Consider the following 13792-nt stretch of genomic DNA (forward strand, 5'->3'; position numbering starts at 1 on the left):
TCCCGTCTGTCTTGGAGCCGTATTTTTTGTCAACGGTTCCTGTGTTTACTCTGTAGCAGAATGGTAGGAGAGAAGCACAGAAAGAAGGCTACAATCCAGGGGCCACTGGCGAGAGACAGGTGACTGTTAGCGGAAGGACACATCACAACCGGATCTTGTTTTGCTTGAGGCGGCTCCAATATAAAGGCGGAGCGGGGGTGGTGCCACCTCATTGTGTGTCCTTCCCCAAGAGTTGTGTCAGTGTATGTGAGTGTGTGTGCGCGCAGCACTTTCCCGCGCAGCGCGGACCGGAGCAGCCTCCTCTCCCCTAGCCGCCATGGCTCTTTGAGGGCGGCAGGGCCAGCGGCGGCATCGGCCAGTGCAGCAGGCGCAGCAGCAGCGGCGGCGGCCTCAGCACACCCCCGGCATCTGCAACCATGGCGTGAGTATCGTGTGCGAAGGGCGGGCATTCTCTCGCCTGTGTTTTGGTTCTGCCCTTTAAAGTGGGCTTTGGGGGCAAATTTATCATCTAGATAGCAATGCATAGTATTTCCTGGGGGGGGGGGGGCGGGGGGGGGGGAAGAGGGCATTCTCGCGGGGTTAAGCCTCCCTGGGGCGGCAGGTCCCAGCAGTAGCAGGAAATGCCATTTATCAATGAACTACGAGAAGTTTCTGGTTTTTATTGTCCAAAAGTCCTGGGTTCTCAAAAGCCTTTAAGATTTGCTGGGGGTTGGGTGCCGGTCGGAGCAGCACGCTTGTGGAGAGGGCGGGTTTGCCACGGGCGGGGGAGCGCGGCTGAGGCCGGGCTGCAGCGGGACGGTGAGGGCGCCTGCCTTGGGAGAGCGTTCAGCACCACGCGGTGGATCGCCCGGAGTGGAAGCAGGGGGCTCGTTCATGAGCTGCCGGCAGGACCGTAGTCCTTCCCTACCCTAGCGTTAAGCTTGCCCTGATCCCGGTGAGGTTTCGTAACTGGGGGGGCTCCAGTGAGAGGTGGTGCGTGTGACCCTAGGTTCAGTTCTCTCTCGAGCGCCTTGTTTCAAAGGCAGCGCGAGGTCGAAGGGCTTTGTTGCCTTTCTCCACCTCGTGTTTTATCGCCGCACCGTGACGGCTTGCCGCGGCTCGGCTCCCACGCCCGGGAGGCAGCCGCAGGCGCCCGGTGGTGGAGCCCCGGTGGAAACGTGGCAAGACACAAAATGGCGTCCGCCGGCGGGGTGGGGAGCGGGAGGCGGCAGGATCACGAAATGGCCGCGGCTGCTGGCGTGGGCGTGAGTCACGGCGGCGGGGAGGGAGGGGTGGGGCTGGCGCCGGCCGGGCCGCCCATACTTGGGCATGAGGAAGCCCTCAGTGGGAGATGAGCACCTGGAGCCCGCGCCCGGCTTCAGCAAGCAATGAAAGCAATGGTCGCAGGCCAGCAGCAGTCTGGAAAATGGAGAGGTCCTACGAATTCAAGGGTAACGCTGCGCTTGCTGAAGCGACGTTGCTTGTAGAAAGCTACTGTGCCGGTGGGACAAGTACTGATGAATTGCGGTTCTATTCGCAGGTTTTTCAAGGCACCGCACAGCAGCATTGCTGTAGTCGACAAAAAGACCCTCTACCTGCCTACATCCTTCGACATCAAAGCGTTAAAAACCAACGACGATGAGCCTCTTGAACAACGAGATGCTGTTGGGGGATTCCTTATCCCCCTTCAGCCAGCCGTGTTCGGTGGCTGAGGAGAGTCTGGGACTCCTAGATGACTACCTGGAGGTGGCCGAGCCCCTCGGTTCGCATGGGTTCTCCAGCGACAAGGCTAAGGCAGTCTCCTCCAATTGGCTTGCTGTGGACAGTTTAGGCAACACCATAGATAGCAGCCAGGGTAAGGAAGTAACTTCCATAGAGTGCATCAATTACAGTGGCACCATCATATGTGCAGTAACATACCACTTTGAAAACTGTTTGCTATATTCACATAAATGTAATGGCAACTTCATACTTCTTGGAACCACTCTGCTTGCCCAAACCAGAATTGCTGGCTATGGTGAAGTGGCACCTTGGTTGTCCTTTTAATAACATGCCAGCAGTTGCCATACTACTCCCTGGCAGAGGTCACAAGAAACAAGCATGGCTCTATGTTTTAAATGGCCCTGAATTCTTTGGTGTTGGAGTAAGAGGGGTGGAATGTCAGAACAGCTGACTGCTGGGGAGATTTTTTTCTGATGATACTCTCTACTAGCACTGTAAGAGGGGAGATGTTAAGAGATGAGTTGACAGATTATTTTCAGAAGCTTGAGTTGCATTGGTTGCTGGCTCACTGAAATAGTAGTGTTTTCTTTTCGTGCAGAGGATGCCTTCTCTGGCATGGAGTGGATGGTGGAGAAGATGGATCTGAAGGAATTTGATTTTGATGCCCTGTTAGGTAATCTGGAAGCCACCGTCTCACCAGACGAGCTGATGGCCACGTTGGAAGACACGTGTGATCTCCTGTTTAACCCTACCATCCAGGAATTCCACAACAAAGAACCTCCACTGATAACCGACCTAATGACCCATCTCCCCGAATCTCCAATTGCAGCAGATCCAATGGCCCCCTTGAATTCCCTCTGGTCTTTCCCCCTCTCCCCAGGGTCTCTGTCTTGCACTCCAGACCATTCATTTAGTTTAGAGCTAGGTAGTGAAGTGGATGTTCTGGAAGGAGAAAGGAAACAGGAGGGCCCCACCTTTGTGGTAGTGATTACCAAGTCTGAGAAGGAGGAAGAAAACCATTCTGATGATAGTGGAATATGCATGAGCCCAGACTCCTATCTGGGAACGCCCCAACATAGTCCTACCAATTCAGTTGGCTCCCACAATGACAACCAGTTCCCTACAGATGCCGGCTGTGGCTCTGTGCGGGCCAAACCTTATGATCATCCTGCAGAGAAGGTGGTGTCAGCAAAGCTGAAAGGTGAAAAGAAAATAGATAAGAAGCTGAAAAAGATGGAGCAGAACAAGACAGCTGCCACGCGCTACCGGCAGAAGAAAAGGGCAGAACAGGAGGCGCTGTCTGGAGAGTGCAGAGAGTTGGAGCAGAAGAATCAGGCCCTGAAGGAGAAAGCAGACTCCCTTAGTAAAGAAATTCAGTACTTAAAAGATCTGATTGAAGAGGTCCGCAAGGCCAAGGGCAAAAGAGAGAGAGTCCCCGAGTAGGGTAGTCAGCTGTGGTTATGTGCATGTATATAAGCTTGCTGCTAAAGCTGTGTATTGCTGTCTAATAAATTATTTTATAGTAACCCTGCAGTTCTGCTGTGACATCACTGGGCCCCTGTAAAACAAGTGTAGCTTGCACTCTACCTAGGTGTACACAAAAACATGGTCACCTCTGGGAGGTAGGGGGTAATAAACACAAGGGGTGCCTCAGCCTGGTCCCACTGAGGTGTTCAGTGAAAGCATAGTTCCCCATATGAAGAAAGCAAGTCTAAAGAGTGGTGGAGGACTGGAGGGAGGGTCTGGTTTGTTTGACTCATCCCTGAAGAAAGTGAATGGTTCTGGATACACAACATGGAAAAAAGGGGGGGTGGGCATGAGTTCAGTAAATTGGCACCTTGCTAGGAGACCAGGCCAGGGCAAGTAACAGCACTAAAGTGACAGGAGTTTATTCTGACTGTCCCAAAGGTGTCCAAAACGTGAGCTGGAGGTGTGTTTCCTGGCCTAAGCTGGTGGGGTTGCAGCACCTGCCCTCATGCTTGGGAGTACGTGAGCTGGGCCACGTGGGTGGGCTTAGTCTTCATGATCTTAAAGGTCACAGACATTGGTATAAAGTGAAAAACCTGGAGGCTTCAGAAGGTGACTGGAGAATCAAGGTTTAAATGCAAACTTCGACTATCTTCTAGCAAGGGAGTGGGAGTGGATGGGTTGGTTGGTTGACAAAGCTCGCTCGGCTTGACTCCTGAGTCAGCCGTGCAGCTGCTGCAGAGAAGGTGCTGTTGTGCTAGGGGTATGGGTGGGGATTGTTGACAGCTGCAGCCTGGCCCCTGAGGTTTGGATTGCTCAGTGGTGCCGCGGTAGAGTCAACGCTCTGGTGCTGGAGCATGGCAACAAAGACGATGCAAGCGGGGGTGGGGGTGGAGGGGGGAAAGCAGCCCTGCAGTGGTGGTGTCAATTACATGCTGCAGAGAACTTGACAGACATGAGCCTGTGTAGCAGGGTGGATTTTGCCTGTAGATGATAATTAGTGCCCCTCTCTTAATGTGTGAGTTTAGACACTCAATGCAAGGAATTTTCTTGTGTGTGGTTGGTTTCTAGTTCCATGAGGTTCTGAATGCCAGCCAGCATGGCTGTACTCTGCTAATGGAAGCCTCAGGATCTGGGGCATGCCAGTTTTAATTGTTTCATGTGGGGTGGTGTGTTGGGTTGGTGTTTGTGGGGTTTTTCCCCCTTCTTTTGTTTGTTTGTTTTTTTCCTCACTGATACACAGATTTAGCAACACCTAATCCCTGCTCAGCCATCTGGAGCCAGCTTTGGTGTGTGGACATGCACATCCTTCCCTGAAGAGTTAAGATTCCTTCTTACTTGCACTGACATGACCCAGTAAGCTGCCCAGCTCATACCACATCCCAGCCTGGGTCTCAGTGCAATGGCTTCAGGACTGGCCTTAGCCAGTGCTGGGCTTCAGCCAGTGCTGGAGCAGGGAGGGAAAAGCTCCATTAGGGAATGGTATTAGAAGAATTGTCCAGTTGTAGCCTCGTGGGGTTACTGGCTTCTGCCACCCACCCTTTCCTGCTTGTGGAGTAGCTCTGGGACCTGCTCTTTGAAGGCTTCTCCAGCAGGCAGGTCAAATAGGTAACTGCTGGCAACAGGCAGCTGCGTGTAGGCAGGGAGGACTGATCAGGCCAGGCCCTCAGTGGTGAATTGACCAGTCTAGGCTCACAAGCTGGTGCCTGAGTGACATGGATGCTACTTAAATTACAGCAAAAAGACTCCCTGCCAGGAGTTAGGGCTATGCTGCTCTGCAAGTGGTGTGGGTAACTAAGATTCTCACCTTTGGGTTCATGAGACAGCAGGTTCCCTTTTGTTTGTTTCATACTCTCCTCCCCACCTTTGTGGCAGTATCTGGCCCATATCTGTTGTCCTGGGCAAACACTCTGACTTCTATGCACTCTCCAAATAGGACACACTGCAAACAGGCAGGCACATCGAGGTCCTGCTTTAAGTGCTGCTTTGTTCTTCAGAACTTGCTGGTGACTGTATGCAGAGACAAGGAACTGTACTGTTCTGGGAGGCAGAGCAACCTAATAGGTTTCCTCTAGATCAGCTGGACCTACCAGGCTGGGGATGGGGATAATTAGAGGCAGGAAAGTCCAATAAGCACAACTGGCTCCTGATGTGTCAATTCTGCACCTGTGGTGACAATGTGCTTGGTCTCAGCTGAGCCACAGAAAACATGGTAACTGGTATGTGTGTATCAGCAAGTGACTTCTCTGTGCAGAGCAAAACACTCCTTTCCAAAATTATCCTCCTTTCCATCTCTACTCCCATTAGAGTCACTGCAACTTAAGCGTAAATCTGTCAGCAGCCTGGGCCGTGGGATGTCCTCCTTCTTGTTGTTGTTGTTGTTTACCAACACCCCCCCCCCCCCCCCCCCCCGAGTGGTGTTTTGCAGCCCTTACTCAGATATCCCAAAGTCTGGAAAACTGTCAGCAGGTTTATCTCCCACTTCATGGCACAGCTGTTGGTGAGCTACCCCTGACTGCACCGCAGGCAGACGAAGCAGTGCCCGTGCTGGATTCTGGTTTCCACAGCCCTCCCCAGAGCATGCAGCTCCAATTACTGAATCACACTCACTCCAGGGAAAGGAGATCAGAGCTGGAATAGGAGAGGAGTAATGCGTGGTGCACCCATGCTGCTTTGCTCTCTGCCCTGTATCCATGTGTGCATTTTATAGGACTCTGCAGGAGAACCAGAAACCTGCCCCTGCAGAGTGCTTGGTGTCGTCACTGTTGCTGAGGCTCTGAGCCTGCAGCTTTGCAGAGGCAGCCAATATGGCAAACCTTATGCAACGCCTGCTGAAATGACGCCGTGTTTCCATTCTTAGCAACTTAGTTAAGATTTTAGACAGGCTAGAGATTAGGGCCGACTCTTCCTGTGTGCTTTTCATTTAGTTTTTTTTTTCCCTCCAGGCTTTTGTAAAGCACAGCCAGCATGACATCAATTGGTTCTGCAGCCCAGCAGCTTGTCCAGCCCGCCAAAGGAGCACAGAGGACACCATCATGTTACAGTCCCCAGCCCATGGGAGAAAGAGTCTGATAGCCTCCTGCCTGATGACTGATTTTACATCTTGCAGACTGCAGGAGCTGCTTTTTGTCACAGCCTCTCAGGACCAATGTGTTTCAATTAAATCCTTGTGACTTGCATATAAGACTGATATCATATCCAGGTTTTGGTGCATGAAAGGCAGGCTTTCCCTAGCCCTGCAGGAGCCCACTTCATCTACACACTTGGAAACAGCAGAGTTCCTCCAATCCCTGCGACACAAAAGCTATTTGCAGTTGGCATGGCTGGTGGGATTTCTGCCTTGGTTATTTTTCCTCTGAATTAAGGGCAGTGAAGTGGACTTCACATGTACAGTGTGCATGACCCTCAGGCTGCTGATCCCTTAGCTGATCCTGTGCTCCACGGTAAACAGGAGCCCAATATTTGCATACATAACCCCTGGTGATTCACCGCTCGCAGACCTGCTCTGACAGCATATGGCCCTTTCTCACAAGCTTGTTTCTGCTGTTATCACAGTATTTTTAACTACCTTCCTCTTCACCCTGCCTTTAGAGAGGCTCTTTGCAAATGACAAGAGGAAACCACCACTGCTGACAACTTCTTTGCACGCCTGTGTGAAGAGCCAGATGCACCTTTGCGGCACGCTCAATAAAAATAACTCCCCAGCTGCAGCTTTGGAGAAAGAAGAAAGGACGACGGTAAAAATCTTCCAAATAGCTTTTGCCCTGGCAGAAAGCCCAGAAATAGCTGCAAGGACAGACTGTCCTTTGGGTGACGAATGCTCCCCCAGTGCTGCTGAGCTGGACTGGTAGAAAGAAAATGTGGGTTGTTCTGATCAAAACCATTTCACACAGTGGTGGTCCAGACACAGCTCCCTCTTTCCCAGCCCCAAAGTCATCTTTTCCCCAGAAAAAAGTCACTTGCCACTGGAAAATAAATTGCATTTCTTGTCTTGCTTGCCTTTCTCATTAGGTATTGTCTCTCCTGTTATTTTAGGTATATTTCAGCTTCTGCTCTTGGAATATCCATGTCCTTTCTCTGTTGTGACATGTCCTTTGCTTTCTCAACCCTCACTGTTGTGTAGCCACCCCTTCTTGTCCACTTAGTAAATCTGTTTCTAATTCAGAAAGCCCTTATTTTGGGGTGGGAGAGATACACTTTTTTTAGGGCAGAATAACAGCAGTTTCCTTTATTTTTCCACAGGCCTGGGCCTTCAGAAACATCAGGATCTCTATTTTCCTTTCTATGCACATAGTTTCCATGTTATGCACACTCATTTTTAATTGATATGGCTCAAGTAGCTTCTGGAGGCAGCCTACCTTCTTCAGCCCTGCTGTGCAGTCCAGCACATATACTCCTGTTACACTTCATTTCCAGTGCAAAGGTGGTCTTGGGGCTTTACCAAAAGTGTCCTTTGCTGGGACAAAAAAAAACTAACTTGTCTTTGCTGGCTTTCCCATTGAAATGCTTCAGGCCCACAAGTTGGGACTTGTGAATTAACAGGCAAGTTTGGTTCCCTGACCTAGGCAATACTCTTTTTTTGGCTGCAGAGGTATCCTAGGAATGCTGTCTTTGCATTATTTCCAGTGCACTCATGCAGTGTCACAAGCCACTGAACAAAGCTAGCTCTACCCACAAGCTCCCATTTCCTTATTACCTAGGTGCCTGCTCTCCAAGCAATGGCTCACTGAGTCTCATTTCTCCTTCAGCTGCTCTTTTCCTCTTTTACACATGCACAACCTTCAAAGAAATTGGCAGGGAGCGAGTTCCAAGTGCAGCAAATGTGTCAGCTTGATTTACACAGGGCAAAGATTTTCCTAGTTCTTAGAGTCCTCTGCATCTCTGTTGCAGCACATGGACAGTTGGTGAGAGAGACATAGTCTTTGCCTCCCATTAAAGGAGATAAATGATCTTGCTGGCACTCAAACAGTGCAGCTCAGGACAGACCATCTTGGCTACAACACTGGTTGGCCCTGCCAACAGCTAATTCGTTCAGAAAAAGGTGCATGGAACTCTGTAGGCAGCTGCAGAGCAACCTTGAAGCTTTTTCTCTCCCTTGCAACCCCCACTTAGTGATTGGCACTGTTAATCCTATTTTATGTAACTATGGATAGCCATGAAAAACCTTTAATCCATCTCAAACCTACTAACCCTTCAGCCTGCCTTGGCTGGAGTTCCACATTTTGAGCTGGAAGAGGCATGAGGCAGCCTGCCTTATTTTAGACTCCTCGTTTTCAGTTGCATTGAGGGGTCTTTTTGTCTGAAAATGAGAAACTTCCTTTTGCCCTAACAGAGTTCTCTGATTTATTCAGGGTCCCTCACGCAAGGTGCTCAGGAGCCCACCAGTGTGTTGTCAACAAGGTTGAAATGGAAGTCAGTCATGACAAAGAAACAAGAGGCCGAGATTCCCGAAGTATTTTAGGGGCCTTCCCTGCTGGCTTCCTCTCACAGCTTTTTCAGCATTTCAAGTCTTGTTTGGCTGAGCAACATTTACAAAGTTGTACAGTCTGTCTTTGCTCCTTTGTCAGCCAGACCTGATACTGCTTTGTTATTTCAGAGACAAGAAGTTGGTTAGTGTCCTGAGCAATCACAATTTCTTGGTTTACATTTGCAGGTTTCCCCCTCCCCTCCTCCCCAATGGACATATCAGGCTGTTGTTGCTTTCTATACTGAGGAAGTAAAAACTTGCTAAGACAGCAGAGGCTGCATCAGTTTTCATTAGGTTGTACCCACCCCAATAAATTTTCCTATGTGCTTTCCATTCACATCACAGAGGGAGCAGTAGGTCATTAACAGGCTTGATGAGTCTTGCTCACAACAAGCTAGCTCAACACTCAGCATCTGGGAAGTATTTTGCCTCCTCTGAACCCCTTCTCTGGAAAGGTTCTACCACATTACTAACACTCCAGAGCTTTTATTTGCATTTATATTAAAGCTGCTGCTGCCACTGCCTCCCATTCCAACTCCCAAGCTGCATGTGGGTGGGAATGCACTGTAAGATGGCACCCTCCTCCTTCTTCTCTAGCTCAGCTACCTCTGTCTTCTGCTGCAGGATGCTCAGCTGGTGTCGCAGAGCTGGGAAGAGAGCCAGCAGCCCGATGAGCTCAGCCAGCATGCAGCCCTTGCCCTGCAGCAGCAGGATGCCTCCCTGTGCTGTTGCTCGTAGCTGTGCAGGAGAGAAATGCTGTCCAGCAGGTCTGAGGGTTGCAGGCTGCAATGTGTTAGCTTCCAGCATGGGAAGCAGAGGCTGGAGGACAACGAGGAATAGCAGCTATGGCAGCTGCTCCTTCACTAACCCCCTATTCTCTCTTACGTGGGGTACAAAAGCTTAGCTGCAAGGAACAGAGACGGCAGAGTTGCTCTGAGGTAGCCACCAGCTGGGGTCCCAGCACAGCTGAGGAGTTGACATGCTCTAGCAATGACTAGACCATAACATAGACAGTTGGGAGTATGAGAAGGTGCCTAGCTTTAGCTTACCATCAGGCACATGCAACAGTCTGGTACCTATTCTCACCACTGTCTTGAAGACATTCCCCTCACAGGCTACCTCCTGGCCTTATCTACCCAGCATGCAGGTGGCACTGCAGTTCTCCTTACATAAGAGCTGCTGCTCTGCTATAGAGGGGGAAAAAAAATCAAGGCTAGAACAAGTCAGATCTTTGTCTTTGCAGAAGATGGTACACCTAGAGCCACATATTTACTTCTGCTTGCTTTGTCTTCCTTCCACAACATCAAGTTTAATTTAAGGATACTGTTGGCTGTACAACTGAGTTTGACTTCAGATGGCAAAATCCAGCCTGTCAGGTAGCCACAAGAAGTATGCTGATTACCTGTGTTTGTCTTAATAATCTTTCCAGCCAGTAAAGAGAGATGAAAACTCCACAGATCTGTGTGCCATTGTGCTATTATCCTTGGGGAAAACTGCTCTGGGCCTCCCATTAGAGTTCCTCATTAACTTTGAAAGAGCAGCATTCCTGTTTGCTTACATTTGCAAGCAAACAAGCTGGGGTTTGTACAAAGAGAGTGAACCACATTACCCTAGTGCTCCAGATGCAGGCTGCAGATAGTTGAACTTGAGCCTATTACCAGAAATCCCCCCCCTCCCCCATGCTATTACACCATTTCCAGTACACACACTCCATTAATGTTCACTACTTCCTCTGCCTGGACCTTGTACATTTGGGTGACCTTCCCTCCTGTGCAGACAAGGGGGAGAGAACACAACAGACAAGGCACACTTATGAGGCTGGCACCAGGAATTACAGAGGGCAGGAAAACTGCCACCAGTGCTGTCATCTTAGCAGCTGCTGCTCAGATCAGCCAAGCCCCTTGTAACCAACTCCTGAGTCTAACTAAAGCTTGGCATTAGTGCTTCTCCTTACCTCTTTTTTTCCAAAGGGAATACACACTCCCCACCTCCTTAGGTGCTGGGCAGGAAACGGCAATGTCAGGAGCTCCCCAGGACATTTAGAGTGGTTTAGTGAGGAAGTGTCTGCAACTACACTCCCAGTCAGGAGCTCCCCCAGGACATCTAGAATGGTTTAGCCAGTAAGTGTCTGGAACTACACTCCCACCTGCTGGGCCTTCTATTCGTTGCAGCCGGCAATTCAGCTGCCGCTAAATTGTCCAACAGAAAAAAAGTCTTCCCTTCAACCCAGCCTCACAGCCTCTGGCTCAGAAGCTTTTAACTTCACGATGAGGCTAACATCTGGGTTACAACCCCTCCTGGCTACAGGAGCAGAACCTCATCCTGGGAGGCTCAGGTGTATCCACCCAAAAGACTTTCTCCACCTAAGAGCTCTTCCTTGGAGAAGGGAGACTGTGATTAAGCAAAACAGAGGAGTCATCTCCACTCCAGCCTGCACTTTTCTAAGGCTTGAGAATGTCAGAGAGAAGATTAAGTACAACATGAATCAGAGAGGCCATTTACACAGCTGAGTCATTCTAAAGAGAAGGGTGCTTGGATTAGAACAGTGGCAGAGTTTGTTTTCATCAGTGGTAGCCTGGCATAATAATCACAGTTCCAAAGGCAAAGAGAGGCAGTGTCTGCAACAATTATTTAATCAAACAATACATAAAAACTTTTTTGCAATTATTGAAAAACCTGACAGAGGCTGTAAAAAGAACCTGTAGGGCTACTCAGGTTTAACAGTCTTTGAAGCATGCTTCCCTTCCAGGAAGTTATTACTGCTAGTCCAAAACATTCCTCTGTTCAGATGCACTACTTTAAATGCTCCCAGCCAAGTAACACCAGCAGCAGAAGCCTTGCCACCTGAGAATGGAGAACAAGGTTTACATGTGGCTTGGTTCACCCTTACACAGTAAGGATGCAAGATGTTGGCTGGAGGGAGGTAATCATAACACATCTCAGAGCCAAGAGAACCTCCATGGCTCTGGCTGGCCAGTAGCAAGTTCTGCACAGACGTCGAGCTGCTCTGCAAGTGTGATGTCAAAGCACCAGCTGACAGAGGCACATCTCCACAGACACTAGGGAAATGGCCAGCCCAGCTGCAGAAAGACTGGAGCTGCAAGAATCCCTGTCACCTTGTTTAGGGCCTCCCAAAGTATTCTCTCTCAAATCTACGGAAATCTTCCTCAGTAAAGACGGTGCCCTCGGGCTTCTTCTTCGCTGCCTTCTTTGGAGGCTGATCTTTGGACTTCCTGCCTCTGTTCTGGGCAAGAACCTTCAGATAATAAAAAGAGGAAAAAAGAAAAAAAGTCATTGTTACTCAGGTCAAACCACAAAATGGTGCTTTGCAGGCCCATCTGCAGCATCCCTGCTATTCTCCTAGTACCCTGGTATATCCTGGAATGCCTCCAAAGAAACGTGAGTGACAATCACCCCATGTTAACCAAAGCAGGTCACTGGGACAACAGCAATAAACAACTTAGCATCTGGAGTCAAATATGAAAACTGCTCTGGTAACTGCCAGAGAGACAGAAACACTGGTTTCAAATCAGAGCTTTCTGAAATGCTGACCTTCTTTTATTTAGTCTTTCCACGAGATAACCTGAAAACCCATCACAGTGGTGGAATCCCATTGTCCAATACACTGTCACCCCCCTTCACCATCTCCACCCTGAGAAACACTGGTCTAAACCACTTCATTTGTTTGACTTAGCAGTCTATATCTCATAAAAATAGCCCAAGATTCTAGCAGTGGCAGCCATTCTTCTCTTCAAATCTTGGCATGGGACCACCTTTTGGGCAAGACCAGTGGTTAAATTCCCAGGTTATGAGAAACAGCATTTAAGATGCTATGAAATTTCTACTACATAAGCACACCTGGTTCCTTACTCAACAGCCTCCAGGTGCAGAGAAGGCCACCCTGCTCAACACTAAAGAGAAGGTCTGAATCAGGGTTCCATAGCTGAAACTATGAAATACCTTTGGTAATTAAGAAAAGCCAGAAGGTGTCAGTATATTTTAACTAGCATCAGAGAACATCATAAGGGATGACAACAGGAGTTAGGCCTTCAGTTATTTTGTCAGTCCACACAGAAATTTCTCAAGGGCACCTGCACAAAGAATTTTAACCTGACTGCTTGACACAGGCTCTTTCCTTCAGGATCTGGGGATGATTCTCATTCATCTGTGTTCTTCAGCAGAAGCTGACCCCCAGAGAAAAAAATTACAGTCTTACTTGTTCTGTGATGGCTCTCTTTGCAACAATTCGTCCTTTTAACATGTACTTCAGGTTTTCTCTCATGTGATCCACAGCCTTCTTCTTATGATACTCCTCTAAGCCAAAGCAGAGTGAGACACGTGTCAGCTGCTCGTCAAGTCAGCACACAAGGAGACTCAGGAGGATCAGCAAAGCCACAGCAAAAAAAAGGGACACCGCCACAGTTGAGGGCCTGGGGTGCATACACATATCGGGCTGTATTTAAGCAAGAGGCACCAGAAGGGAATCCAGGAGAATGGTTAAGGATGGATACATACGACCGGGAGGGTGGCTGCGGATCACCACACGGGGACTGAATGAGAGGGCTATGGACAGCAGCAAAGCTTCTTCTCTCCCTCTGGAGAAGGGCCAAGACTTACCTATCGCCGACTTCACGACTCTGCCCTTGATCGTGGCCTTGTTCCTCATGAGTTCCCGTCCCCTCTTCTTCCGCTTCGCAGTGCCCACCGCCCCGGGACCGTCCCGGTCCCGCTGGACTCCCGGCGCCGCCTCTCTCCGGCCTGAAGCGGGAAGAAAGGCGGAGTTACTCAGCACGTACACCGTATATAAACCTTTCCCCGCGTCCCCTGCCCCGGCTCCCTGCCATCTCACCTGGCGCCTCTAGCAGCTCCAGCCCCCGCCGCAACAGGGAGGCGGACATGGCCCCGACGCCCAGACACCGCTGCGGGCAGCGAACTTCCGGCTCCTCGCCACACTTCCTCCCGTGAGTGACGTCACTTCCGGCTCCGCGCGCCGCCTGGCTCGCGCGCGCGGCGGGGTGAGGCGGCGGGCGCTGTGAGAGGGAAGCTGTGCAGCCATCTTGTGCCGCCATGTTGTGCGGGCGTTACCTCGGACCCGTGTAGAGCTTGCGTGCCCCGCAGCGGGTGCCCTGGCTGGGGACCCTTCCTTATCGTGCCTGT

The 13792-nt window shown here is 50.1% G+C and overlaps 2 protein-coding genes across 4 annotated transcripts; one reads left to right on the top strand and one right to left on the bottom strand.

Moving 5' to 3' along the window:
- Nucleotides 1–203: 203 nt before the first annotated feature.
- Nucleotides 204–3227, top strand: ATF4 (activating transcription factor 4). 2 transcript variants are annotated; one of them, XM_068142485.1, is made up of 3 exons: nt 204–421; nt 1520–1834; nt 2282–3227. In XM_068142485.1, exons 2-3 carry the CDS (start codon nt 1618–1620, stop codon nt 3142–3144), a joined length of 1080 nt encoding a protein of 359 aa, XP_067998586.1. In that variant the 5' UTR covers nt 204–421; nt 1520–1617; the 3' UTR covers nt 3145–3227. The 2 variants fall into 2 exon arrangements, with proteins under 2 accessions (XP_067998586.1, XP_067998587.1); XM_068142486.1 differs by having other exon boundaries at nt 205–421; nt 2300–3227.
- An 8020-nt stretch (nt 3228–11247) lies between these two features.
- Nucleotides 11248–13592, bottom strand: RPS19BP1 (ribosomal protein S19 binding protein 1). 2 transcript variants are annotated; one of them, XM_068142488.1, is made up of 5 exons: nt 13485–13592; nt 13253–13393; nt 12852–12949; nt 11752–11891; nt 11248–11479 (listed from the first exon to the last, which is right to left on the bottom strand). In XM_068142488.1, the coding sequence occupies exons 1-4, from the start codon at nt 13531–13533 to the stop codon at nt 11757–11759; spliced, it is 423 nt and encodes a 140-aa protein (XP_067998589.1). In that variant the 5' UTR covers nt 13534–13592; the 3' UTR covers nt 11248–11479; nt 11752–11756. The 2 variants fall into 2 exon arrangements, with proteins under 2 accessions (XP_067998589.1, XP_067998588.1); XM_068142487.1 differs by having other exon boundaries at nt 11248–11891.
- Nucleotides 13593–13792: the final 200 nt, after the last annotated feature.

Source organism: Melanerpes formicivorus, unplaced genomic scaffold, assembly GCF_026170545.1.
Source record: "Melanerpes formicivorus ecotype bairdi unplaced genomic scaffold, bMelFor1.0.p_v2 SCAF_8, whole genome shotgun sequence".
Taxonomy (NCBI): domain Eukaryota; kingdom Metazoa; phylum Chordata; class Aves; order Piciformes; family Picidae; genus Melanerpes; species Melanerpes formicivorus.